The following is a 13,442-nucleotide window of genomic DNA, read 5'->3' as shown; positions in this document are numbered from 1 at the left end:
GCTTGTCTGTAAAGGTTTTAATTTCTCTGTCAAATCTAGATGAGATCCTTACTGGGTAGAGTAATTTTGGTTGTAGGTTTTTCCCTTTCATCACTTTAAATATGTCCTGCCAGTCCCTTCTGGCTTGCAGAGTTTCTGCTGAAAGATCAGCTGTTAACCTTATGGGGATTCCTTTGTATGTTATTTGTTGTTTTTCCCTTGCTTCTTTTAATATTTTTTCTTTGTATTTAATTTTTGATAGTTTGATTAATATGTGTCTTGGAGTGTTTCTACTTGGATTTATCCTGTAAATAATGTATGGGACTCTCTGTGCTTCCTGGACTTTATTAACTATTTCCTTTCCCATGTTATGGAAGTTTTCAACTATAATCTCTTCACATATTTTCTCAGACTCTTCTTTTTCTCTTCTTCTTCTGGGACCCCTATAATGTGAATGTTGATGAATTTAATGCTGTCCCAGAGGTCTCTGAGAGTGTCCTCAATTCTTCTCATTCTTTTTTCTTTATTCTGCTCTGTGGTAGTCATTTCCATTATTTTATATTCCAGGTCACTTGTCTGTTCTCCTGCCTCAGTTATTCTGCTATTGATTCCTTCTAGAATATTTTTAATTTCATTTATTGTGTTGTTCATCATTGTTTGTTTGCTGTTTAGTTCTTCTAGGTCCTTGTTAAACATTTCTTGTATTTTCTCCATTCTATTTCCGAGACTTTGAAACAGCTTTACTATCATTACTCTGCATTCTTTTTCAGGTAGACTGCCTATTTCCTCTTCATTTGTTTGGTCTGGTGGGTTTTTACCTTGCTCTTTTATCTGCTGCATATTTCTCTGTCTTCTCATTTTGTTTAACTTACTGTGTTTGGGGTCTCCTTTTTGCAGGCTGCAGGTTCATAGTTCCCGGGTTTTTTTCGTGTCTGCCCCCAGTGGGTGCAGTTGTTTCAGTGGCTTGTGTAGGCCTCCTGGTGGCAGGGACTGGTGCCTGTATTCTGGTAGGTGGGGCTGTATCTTGTCCTTCTGGTGGGCAAGGCCGTGTCTGGTGGAGTGTTTTGGAGTGTCTGCGAACTTAGTATGACTTTAGGCAGCCTCTCTGCTAATGGGTGGGCTTGTGTTCCTGTCTTGCTAGTCATTTGGCATGGGGTGTGCTGCACTGGAGCATGCTGGCCGTTAGGTGGAGCTGGGTTGAGATGAAGATCTCTGGGAGATCTCTTAAATGTGGCTGGGAGGTTTCTGGTAGTCCAATGTCCTGGCCTCGGCCCTCCCATCTCGGAGGCTCAGGCCTGACACCCGGCCGGAGCACCAAGACCCTGTCAGCCACACGGCTCAGAAGAAAAGGAAGAGAGAAAAGCAAAAACAAAAACAAAAAAACCCACAGACAGAACCCCAGGACAAATGGTAAAAGCAAACCTATACAGAGAAAATCACACAAAGAAGCATAGACATACACACTCACAAAAAGAGAAAAAGGAAAAAAAAAAAAATATATATATATATATATATATATATAAAAGGAAGAGAGCAACCAAACCAATAATCAAATCCACCAATGATAATAAGCAGTAAATACTAAACTAAGATAAACATCAAATCAGACACAGAAAACCAACCCCAAGTCTACAGTTGCTCCCAAAGTCCACTGCCTCAATTTTGGGAACATTTGTTGTCTCTTCAGGTATTCCACAGTTGCAGGGTACATCAAGTTGACTGTGAGGATTTAATCAGCTGCTCCTGAGACTGCACAGAGAAATTTTCCTTTCTTTTCTTGTTCCCACAGCTCCTAGGGTTCAGCTTTGCTTTTGGCCCCGCCTCTGTGTGTAGACTTCCCTCAGGAGTCTGTTACCTGCCTAGACAGGAGGGGGTTAAAGCAGCAGCTGATTAGGGCTCTCTTCCATACTCAGGCCGGGGCGGGGGCGGGGGGAGGGGGGAGGGGGGTATGATAGTCATAACTGGAATGCAGGGCGAGCCTGCAGCAGCAGAGGCCAGTGTGACGTTGCAGCAGCCTGAGGCGCACCATGTGTTCTTCCGGGGAAGTTGTCCTTGGATCACAGGACCCTGGCAGTGGCGGGCTGCACCGGCTCCCGGGAGGGGAGGTGTGGATAGTGACCTGTGCTTGCACACAGGATTCTTGGTGGCAGCGGCAGCAGCATTAGCCGTTCATGCCCGTCTCTGTGTTCCGAGCTGATAGCCGTGGCTCGCACCCGTCTCTGGAGCTCACTTAGGCAGTGCTCTGTCTTCTATGGGCACACTGGGAAGGAATCCCCTCTCCTCGCACACCCCAAAACGAAGGTCTCTTGCCTCTTCGGCAGCTCCAGACTTTTCCCCGGACTCCCTCCCGGCTGGCTGTGGCGCCCTAGCCCCCTTCAAGCTGTGCTCACACATCAACCCCAGTCCTCTCTGGGAGATCCGACCTCCAAAGCCCGAGCCTCAGCTCCCAGCCCCCGCACACCCCGGAGGGTGAGCAGACAAGCCTCTCGGGCTGGTGAGTGCTGGTTGGCACTGATCCTCTGTGCGGGAATCTCTCCGCTTTGCCCTCCGCACCCCTGTTGCTGTGCTCTCCTCCATGGCTCCGAAGCTTCCCCCGAGCCCACCTCGTTCTCTGCCAGTGAAGGGGCTTCCTAGTGTATTGAAACTTTTCCTCCTTCACAGCTCCCTCCCAGCGGTGCAGGTCCTGTCCCTATTCTTTTGTCTTTGTTTTATCTCTTCTCTTTTGCCCTACCCAGGTGCGTGGAGAGTAGGGCAAAAGAAAAAAGCCTTTTGGGAAGTCTGAGGTCTTCTGCCAGCATTCAGTAGGTGTTCTCTAGGAGCTGTTCCACATGTAGATGTATTTCTGATGTATTTGTGTGGAGGAAGGTGATCTCCACGTCTTACTCCTCTGCCATCTTGAAGGCCTCCTTCTGTCTGTATTTATTGAGCTTGACTGATGTTCATCAAAATCTGAAGACCTACTACAATGCAGTGTTTTCCTGATTTCTTTAAAAAATATACTTGTATGATTTTTTTCAGTATGATTTATAAGACTATAGGGTTAAAGTGTTGATTTGGAGCAAAATGGATTTGATTTCTGTTTGGATTTGGGTATTCGTTACTTAGAAGAGACGCGTAACTCTGCCTATGGCGTACTTCATGCTAATGCAACTAAGCTTCCCCTCAGGATGGTGTGGTTCCCATACAGGTGTAGTTCCCATATGTGTAAGGAGATCCACTCTTTTTCTCCTGATATAATTTACATACCTGGTAGGACTAGGCTTTTTTAACCTGATCATTCCCCCCAATACTGCTGGGGCTCACACTTTCCCTCCAGGCATCGTAAGAAAGTTGCCCTTCTTGCTTTCTTTCTCAAAGAGCACCCAGTATGTGGTCACAGATGTCTTTTTTTTCCCTCAGCAAAGAAAAATGAGAGATGAAAGGAGTAACATGCTGTTTGATTAGGGACAATTCTTATTTGACCCAGAAAAGATGTTACCATCACCGGGGGTGGAGCTCCCTCTGTCCCCCAGGGTTGAGTACCAGTCCAGTAACCTTGAGATGGCACAGTAAAAGGGAGAGATGAAAAAGCAGAGGTGTTAAAGAAGAGACTCGCTAGTGCCTGCCCTCCCAGGTCCCACCGGATCAGCTACACTGTCCCATGGCCTCTGTAACCGAGAAGGAATTGAGCTGCTCAGATGCAAAGGCAAATTAGACACCATATTCTAAGTTCTCTGATGCTCTTAACTGAGCGCATGGAAGGCACAATTAGCCCAAGTTCCTAGAAGACTTCTGAGTGCTGAGGACTAGGCCAGACCTCTCCTGCAAACACATCGCCACCATCTTCCTAGCCTTTGGGGTAAGGGTGGCGGAAACTAAAGACTTGCACGCCTTCATTTCCCCAATGACCTCTTGGTCAGAACCTGTACTGTTCAGTAGAATGTACAGAATTTGCTCTGTTCTAATACATAAACTAAATATGTGGCGTGATTTCAGCAGGAAATTTTAAGATTTCTTTTGCAAAACTAATTACTCACTGAATGCTTTAGTGTGTACTTATTTGAGAGAGCTGGCATATCTTTTGCATATTTGAGTGGAATTTTTGTATCTTACAGCACATGAGATATGAGAAGCTAACTAGGGAAACTAGCCCTGTTAAAGCATCTAGGCAAAAAAAGAAAAAAAAAATCCCCAAACCTGTTCTTCTTTTCTTATTAACATCCACTTAACAGCTGGGAATGGTACAGTCCACACTTTTGCATGCCTGAGAGGGGGAACCACAGTACCAACTTCAGCTGATTACTTTTGTTTTCTCTTTCAGCAAATCTCCCCAGCAGGCCACAGGTAAGAATTAATGGGTTGATTGGTTTAGGTGTTAGAGATGATAACCTCGAGTAAGTGATTAGCTACCATCGATTTTAATGCTACTTTATTCCCCATGTAAATAAGTAAACTTGCTTGACATGTTCGTTGATTGAATACAACAGTTTGTCAGTCCAGGGAGGGGGACCCCTCCCAAGCCAGTCCTTCCAAATGCCCAAAATGCCAAGTGCTTGACCTTTTGCATTCAAACAGCTTTTTAAAGGCCTCATGTGTACTATATAAAGTTACCCTGGATAGATTTGACTGACATTGTTCTCCCAGGTATCTACTTAAGGTAGCTATCACAGACTTAAAAGCAATGACTGGAGCGGTACACAAAGGTGGTTTTGTTACTTTGAGGGGAAAAGGTTTTGATTTTTCATTTAAAATTCTGCTGAGAACTGTTGGCAGCTATAGCCATGTGCCTGTCAGTATGTTCTTTACCAGGTGCTCTTAGAAACAAGGTGTCCCAAGACCACAGTAAATCTTTGGAGAACACTTTCTCTCATGAACTTGTTTATGAATCTTTTTGAAACAGTGAACCCTCTGATTGTGTTACCGCCTTAATGGCAAGAGGGGCTGAGAGCTTAAGGAGAAGCACAGGTGGTTCATCTTCAGTAACTGGAGGGACAACAAAGGCATATGAAGTAGATTACTGGATGCGGTGTGAGAGCTCGTGAGAAGGAAGAACCTCATCCCAGAGAGTAAAAGCCTTCTGACTGCTTCTGTTGTCTTAGTGAGTCAGAAGCAGGGGCTTCAGCAGAGAGTGCGGACGGCGAGGAAGCATCGGAGGTGTGAGGAGAGACTGGAGGATGTGTAGTGGCTGCTTGGAGCTCAGGAGAGCACATGGATAGAGAAATAGACTGACTGCCAGGCAGCATTAATGGCCACCACTTTCTCGCTCATGAATTTAACCTGAGGCCTGTCTGCAGGGCTATGTGTGGCCCTTCAGCAACATTCAAGTTCATGAGCACAGTACCAGAGTAGGCCAAGTATTGCATTTAACCAAAGTTGAAGTTGTGGTTTGGCCAAGAGAGTACAGCAGTTCAAGGGAAGAGGCAAAGGGTTGACGCTAATGATTGAACAAGCACCTGAGTTTGGTAGGAAGAGAAGTGAGGATGCGTTAGGTATGGGAGACCAAATATCAATGGGTTGTAGCACCAAAGGATGGGTGAAGTTGGGGTCCTAGTGGAAGTCAGCTGGAAAGGTACAGGTGGGTTGTCAGAAAGTGGGATGATTGAAATTGAAATGTTGGAGGGGACACAGGTATTGGTGATGGTCCAGATTTGCAACTTTGAATGAGTGGCTGAGAAGGGTGAGGACGGATTCTCAGAGGAGAGGAGCTCAAGGAACTAAGAGGCCAGAATTGTGGAAGCATCATCTATGTGAGCACTGAAATCATGAACATTTAAAAATAATGAGTGGACAGTGAGCCATTTTTTCTTCAAGAGGTAAGGGGATGTGAACCAAGGGACCAGAAGATGACTGCATAGTGGGTGGTATAGTCTGATGACAAGAGAGTCAAAGCTGGGTATTTTTAGGGAGGAGAGGGAGAAAGTGCTGTGGAGAACACAGTACGGACCTATCCAGTATCTGAGGAGTGTGAGGGATGAAAAACAGTCCTGGGTTGAAGCTGTGTCTTCAGGGCAGATCCAGATATCCATGAGAGCAAGTGAAAGATGCATTCAGAGAAGAATTGGAGGACATGGGTTTTAAGGACGATGGACCAAACTGTTTGACTTCTCTTCGAAAGGTTGATGCCACTACCCTGAGTGTGGCCTGGATTTCTGTCCTCCCTTGCCTATGTACGTTGGCCCTGAGCCTTTAACTGGAACCACCGCACACCCCTGGACTGTAATTCCTGTCTTGAGTTCTTGTTGTCTGCACCCCAGCTGAGGACTGAGACCAGTTGGAATTGTCAAGGGTACCGCCTCTGCAGGAGACCTCCCACAGACCCTCAGGGAGTGACAGGGTGCTTACACCAGCCTAATTCACTGAACATTGGTACCTTCCTGCAAAAACAAAGACAAGTCTTCTCAATTTTCACTTGGTTTCCAGCCTGGGCAAAATAAAAGTCTTCCAGACTTCCCCTATATCAGCTGAGTGGATAAAAAAGCAGACTAAGTAACTTCAGGATGAGAGCAAAGGACCTCATCCTAGGAACAAAAGTCACCTGGGAGTAAAGAGTCCCCATTGAACAAAGCAAACTAGGGCTTGTCTAGTTCTGAAAAAAAGCACTTTAATTTTTTTTTAAGAGTTGACATCTCTGCTACCTGTAATGTTTTCTGTAAATGTTGTTCTGACAGTGCTGTTTTCCCTTCCCACAGGCAATGTGAAGTATTCATCTAGCCAACCAACATTTCTTAACTTACAGTATTGCCCTTTTCAGCAAATGCCAATTTCAAGTTCCATTTAATCAGAAGCTCCATGGCTCTTTGAATCATGCTGTTGAGCGCTGACTGTGTGTTCTACTGAAGGAGTAAAACACTGACTATCCAAAGAGAAAAGGATATTTTGTTTTTATAATAATCATATATTATTGTTTTCTTCTTCCCTTTCTATGCAACTGTAAATTAATGAACAGAGTGGTATTTGGAAGTGGTAATACACTTGTCACTGATTTGTATACTGTATACAGTATTGGGAAAGTGGGTGGGAGCTTTCTAATATGATACCTTCTTTTTAATAACCATAAAAATTGCATAAGAATTAGAAGACAATTTTACATTTTTACATTCCTTCATATTAACCTTGTACAATAACTTCATTTGTTTCTTTGACTCTTTTACCATTATGTTTTGGTTATTTATAATTCACCAACCACATGACCAAATAGATTTTCTTTATTTGTTTCCATGATATGGCCAAATTAATAAGTTCATATATTTCAATCAAATATTATATGTTTATGGATTAGACTACAGCTCTGTGTATACTGTTTAACTTTATTTGACGTCGTACACTTACTTCTTTAGCGATCACTTGGATAACCACAATAAAAATCCTGTGGGCCTAAATGGCATTTCTATTGGGATTTTTTTTTCCTGCATTTTATTTCCCTGCTCTGTATCAGTTGGTCTTGATTTCTTTATTTATTTCATGTTCCAATCTATATGACAGGATTATAATAATCTCAAAGATCATTTTACCAAAGGTTGCCCATTTAAGCATATTTTCATTTTGACGCAGAAACAAAACTTGGTCCCACTTTTCCTAGTTCCCAGGTCTTGATTTTCATCATTCAGTACACAGCAGACATTTACCTAATTGTGATACCAAAACACATGGCTGTCTTTGGTTCCCTTTGAAGAAAGTTTTACAGTTGTTTATGTATACTCAAACCCTCTATGACTCTTGAAGCCCCCGGTTATTTTCCTTCTGAAAGCAGACACAAGTTTAATGAATGTCTCATTTTACCTTTTGAGTGAATGAACAGCCATTTAATTACCCTTCATTTGATCAATACGTTTGGGAACAATGTTCATCAAAAGCCTGCATCACTGCTTCTATAGAAGAATGAAATTAATGCTTAGGTGCTGGCACCCTGGCTTATACCTTTGAGTGCGTTCAGTTGGGTATTTGGTTCGGCTTCCGATTTAACATGTATTTGATTCAGTTTAAACATGTTATGTGATTTACCAAATGTAGAGAAACCAAAAAAAGTGAAAATAATGTGTTTTGATTCAAGCATATATGCTTTTAAAACATCAGGACATTTTAACTTTGAGTTCTCTTTAACTGGGATCTGGCCAGAAGGAGGCTTAAAGTTAGAAATTCCTACTCTTTTAGAATAGGTTGGGTGGGTTGGGGGGCAAGGGTGTCTATTTGCAGCAGAGATATTTTGAGAAGAAGAAAATTGTTTTATATAAGAGGAAAGCCATGACCACCTTTCTACCTCAGATCCGTCTTCATCCATCGTGTTGGAAATAGCTTTATGCTACTGCAGTGTGGAAAATCTAAAGCTTTTATCAGACCACATCATACCCAGTAAAAGCACCTATTTAAAGAAAAAGAATTCCCTGAACTCTGAACTGCAAGTTGTAGATTTGGTGTCTTCCTTGTCCTTACTTTGAAAAGTTACGTATTAATTTTTTTCTGCCTGTAATTGTGTGCAACATGTTCTCTATCTGCTATTAAGGAAAAGCTACATAAAACACTACATTGTAACCTTCTAAGGAATAATAAATATAAAGAAATATATTACAGTAACAACAAGGGGAAATAAGTATGTAGTTCTTTTGAAATATGTGGTAAAGAACTAATCATAGACTATCATCTAATCTGGTTATATCTGTATTTTTCATCCTGAATAAAAGTAATTTTAACACAAGATGACTTTGATATTCTTCAGCGGTGTTCACTGGTAGACTCTGAACTTCGAATGTACATTTATGAAAATAAAATATAGAGAGAGCCTCTATCCTGATAAATCTACATGTGTTCCTGAAGTTTCTCTCATACACACTAATACATTCTCTTTCTTACTCTCACTGTCTCTCTCTTTCTCTGTGTTCCTCTCTTGCCTCTTATATATATAATTCTCAATTTCCTTTACAGATAGAAGGCTTATTGATAGGGAATAAATAATGTTGGATGTTAAAAACATGTACATGAAACCTATTGGGCTTTTGTTTTTCATTTTTTGGGGGGGTACCAAATTACTTTATTTGAAGGAATGGTACTAAGGAAAGAACTTGTAGATGTTTTGGTACAACTTATAGAAAAGGTAAAGGTAACCCAAACACGCGTGCACTGCCTTGACGCAGGGAAGTCATCCCTGTGGCTACGGGAAGCCAGCCTAAGGCTTAGCTCTCAGTATCACTGTTTCCCAGGGTGTGCTTGTCAAAGAGTTACTCTGCCATGCCAGATTCGGGGGCCCCCATCTTGCGCAACTTGGTTTACGTGGCCACCCAGTTCTTTAGTGGATTTCACCTGCTCATTCAGGTAATGAGTCTCAATGAAGTTACACAAATAGGGGTCCTTTTTGTCAGTGGCCAGTTTGTGCAGTTCCAGTAGTGACGGATTCACACTTTTTTCCAAGTGTAGCACACATTCCATTGCATTCAGCCCATTCTCCCAGTCATCACGGTCTGGCTTCTTGATATCCCGAAGGAAGATTCGGCCACCCCGTTGGTTCTGCAGCTTCATCAATTTCTCAGCATGTTCCCTCTCCTCACGAGACTGGTGAAGAAAGTATTTGGCAAAGTTCTTCAAAGCCACGTCATCGTGGTCCAAATAGTGTGACACGGACAGGTGGACGCAGGAGGCGTAGAGCTCCAGGTCGATCTGGCGGCTGATGGCGGCCTCCGAGCCCTGGTGGTAGTGCTGGCGCACCTGGGAGGGGGACACGGTCGTCATGGCGGGCGACCGAGGAGAGGCGGCGGGGACCTTGGGGCGGCCGGAGCGGCGGGTGAGCGCTGCTTCCGTCCCAGCACTGTTGAAGCAGGGAACCGCGGTGACTCTCTGCAAGGACTGTCTGAGCTTTTGTTTTAATAGCTTAGGTGCTATTGGTATTTAGTTGGTTACCCTTCCAAATCCACTTTTAGCCTCATGCTCTTAAATAATGCACTTTTTGTATATGCACTGGATTTTGCCACTCTGGTAGGAGATTTAGTGCATTTCGGAAGCTACCCCAGGGGAAATAGCATTGAGAATCATGTTACTTGATTCTAAAAGTCAAAGCTATCTGGGAAACAGAAAAAACCCCAAACATATAATTTGTTAAAGAAAATCGATCGGGCTTCCCTGGTGGTGCAGTGGTTAAGAATCGCCTGCCAATGCAGGGGACTTGGGTTTGAGCCCTGGTCCGGAAGGATCCCACATACTGCGGAGCAACTAAACCTGTGCACTGCAACTATTAAACCTGTGCTCTAGAGCCCATGAGCCACAACTACTGAGCTTGTGCGCCACAACTACTGAAGCCCGCGGGCCTAGAACCCGTGCTGCACAGCAAAAGAAGCCACCGCAATGAGAAGCCCGTGCACCACAACGAAGAGTAACCCCCTCTGGCCTCAACTTGAGAAGGACCCCCGCGCAGCAACGAAGGCCCAATGCAACCAAAGTAAATAAATAAAAAATTTTTTTAAATCCATCCATTTCAATAAACATACATTTAAAACATCCTGTCTACCTCAAAGTAATATCCACATTACGCATTCCTAAAGAACCAATTGTTGGTTTCCAGCAAACCTGTTGAGTAGGTAGTTGAAAATGGAGCTGAGAACAAATGAAAAAGTTTTGTTTTTATACTAAGCGTAAGCCTTCAGCTTGTTACTTCTATCATTGAGAATGTGTGTGTGTGTATATATATATATATATATATATATATATTTAAAGAATGTAGTTTGCTTTTGGGTATTCCCCCACCCCTCTGGAACGCCACCATTCAACTGTTTCAGTAGACCAACTTTTTCAGGGGCCTTTCTTAATTCACTCGTTGAGAATTTGCTGAAACCACTAATACCACACCACCTAACACTGTAAGTAGGCTCCCCACAGTTCATTGACATATGCTACCAGCTTGTGTTTTTGTGAGGTTAATTAAGTAACAAGAGTGAGACTTTGATGGAAGCCAGGAGCCAATCACAATCACGTTACATTCACTACCTGTGGTATTATTTATTGCCACTATAATGTGACACAGCAGCCATAAAACCTCGTAATCATTTATGTAGCTCATGGGATGTGAGGTTCAGCTGATCTGGGCAGGACTCTTCTGATCCCAGCTGGACTTGCTCACATGTCTGGAGTTGACCGGCTGTTGGGATGGCTAGACTCAGATGACTGTGGCACCTAGGCGGGGTTCTTTCATCCACTAGCAACCCAACTAACGGGGTGTGTTTTTGTGCAATGACAGACTTGTGGGACTGCAGATGGGCTTTGCTGAGAACTGGTGCATCATCACTTCTACTGAATGCTGTTGGTCAAAGCAAGTTATAAGGCTAGGAATGGGGAGTAGATTCCACCTCTTTTGTGAGACAGACTGCGGAGTCACAGGACAAAGGGTGTAGCTAAGGGGAGAAGTCATCAGGTTTCACCTTATAAACTTAGAGGGAGGCAAAGCAGAGGACGTGGGCCAGAATACTAACATGTCCATTGCCTTGGCCATGATGTCCACTGCCTCAATGGAATGGGAAGGAAGCAGCCTTTTTACGAGGCCTTCTTTTAAAATAAAGATCAAGAATGTCAGCCCCTCCTCCCCAGGCTATCAATCCAATTTCAGAAGGAAACACAAGTAGGAAAACTTAGCATGTCTTTGCCCCAAATCCTAGGAGAAGCAGAAGACCTCCTGATAGAAAAGGACTGGTACTAAAATTAGAAAAAATAAAACAATTATTAAAATAAAACAATAAAAATTAGAAAAAATAAAAACAAAGAATAAAGAAAGAAAAAAGCATAGGTGAGAAATACCATAAAAGGGATATTATTATAAACTGCTCAGAAGTTTTGTTTAAATTGTTAGCTGGAAGAATACACAATACACAGGAGGTTCTTCACATTGACCAAATGAGTAGATACATGTGATATCATACCCTGGCAAGCGTTTGTCTAGAAACACGCAGTTTATTTGCACTTTGTTTAAACTTACCAACTTGGCAGTAATCTTGCATTTTGAAGGCATTCCAGTTGGTGACATAGTTTTCATAATTTGGGAATATTTGCAGTGTATGCTTGGGTTCAGCTATTCCTTTACAGATAGCTTACTTTTTTGGTACTGTTTTGAATTTTGTACGTGAGTAATTAGAAAAAGTTAATTGACAATTTGCCCACATCTTACTCTGTTGTCAGTCCAGAAACCACAAATGTTGAATTTGTAATTAAATGAGAAGAGGTCCCAGGCTGCCATGGGATGTAATTACAATTCGTTCCTGATAATACTTTCTTAAGAAACATTTTTTTGAAAGTATTAAAATACTGATTTTTAACTTTTTACTTCGAATCAATTGTTTTCTTTTAATTTAGATAAAGTAAAATAAAATGACATTATAAAACTTTTGGAAAGAATTTAGCCATTCTAGCATAAATCTGACCCCAGTGAGCGTATCAAAATCTAGAATAGTCTTGTTCATTACACTCCACAAATCTCATGAGCCATGTTTACCCCTTAGCAAACTGAGGACAACTATTTATGCTGCTTGGGATGTCTGCGAGGGCAGTTTCAAAAGCTCAACCCTTCCCCAAATAATCCTCATGTATCCTGTTCTCTCCCCACTCCCACCCCGACCATGCAGGTTAATATTGGTAATGATGTCCAATATAAGAGGCTGCTTAGTACAAAACAAAACGCATGCTGGATACTATATCCCCAAAATGTTATTAATGAAATAATAAAATTTTTAAAGTAAATAGAAATCTTGTGATTAACTGGAGGATGTTAACCACAGATCAAAATTCTGCCTCGACTTGAAATTTAGTGGCTATAACTGAATTGGAAACAAAATATCCAAGTGGCAGGCAAGGTATTGTTCAAGTTGCAGAAAACAGAGTTAGTTAGGGAACAAATCCCTACCTGCCTAATCTAATGGTTCAGCACAATGATAAGCAAGAGGGTATGATAATAGTAATGGGAGCTGGAAGGAAGATTAGCAGGTCCTTATAAGAACTTGTAGGGCTTCCCTGGTGGCGCAGTGGTTAAGAATCTGCCTGCCAATGCAGGAGACACGGGTTCGAGCCCTGATCCGGGAAGATCCCACATGCTGCAGAGCAACTAAGCCTGTGCGCCACAAGTACTGAGCCTGCGCTCTAGAGCCCACAGGCCACAACTACTGAGCCCACGTGCCTCAAGTACTGAAGTCCATCCGCCTAGAGCCCATGCTCTGCAACAAGAGAAGCCACAGCAATAAGCCCGTGTACCGCAACGAAGAGTAGCCGCTGCTCGCTGCAACTAGAGAAAAGCCCAAGCGCAGTAACGAAGACCCAATGCAGCCAAAAATAAATAAATAAACAAATAAATAAATTTATTAAAAAAAGAACTTGTAGTGTGCTCTAGATCCCCACAGGATGTGTATCCAAATATAGGGATACAGCTCAAGGAAAAAAATGTGAGAATTAACCACCACCTATAGAACCATATCCCAATAATTTCACTGTGATGTTTCAATGTGCTTGTTTGTGATGTCAGA

At 42.6% G+C, this 13,442-nt stretch overlaps 1 protein-coding gene and 1 pseudogene across 10 annotated transcripts in view; one reads left to right on the top strand and one right to left on the bottom strand.

Annotated features, from left to right (window-relative positions):
• Window positions 1-8,650, top strand: part of UTRN (utrophin) — a 497,409-nt gene extending 488,759 nt beyond the window's left edge. For all 10 annotated transcript variants that reach the window (XM_060029843.1, XM_060029847.1, XM_060029845.1 and 7 more), the window contains 2 exons: window positions 4,280-4,302; window positions 6,648-8,650. In XM_060029843.1, the coding sequence (XP_059885826.1) occupies window positions 4,280-4,302; window positions 6,648-6,656 (32 nt within the window). In that variant the 3' untranslated portion in view covers window positions 6,657-8,650. The remainder of the gene's footprint in view (window positions 1-4,279; window positions 4,303-6,647) is intronic.
• Window positions 8,651-9,040: 390 nt separating this feature from the next.
• Window positions 9,041-9,678, bottom strand: LOC132437235 (ferritin heavy chain pseudogene; annotated as a pseudogene).
• Between the last annotated feature and the right edge of the window lie 3,764 nt (window positions 9,679-13,442).

This window comes from Delphinus delphis, chromosome 14 (genome assembly GCF_949987515.2).
Source record: "Delphinus delphis chromosome 14, mDelDel1.2, whole genome shotgun sequence".
NCBI lineage: Eukaryota > Metazoa > Chordata > Mammalia > Artiodactyla > Delphinidae > Delphinus > Delphinus delphis.
This window is presented reverse-complemented; position numbering and strand designations above follow the sequence as displayed.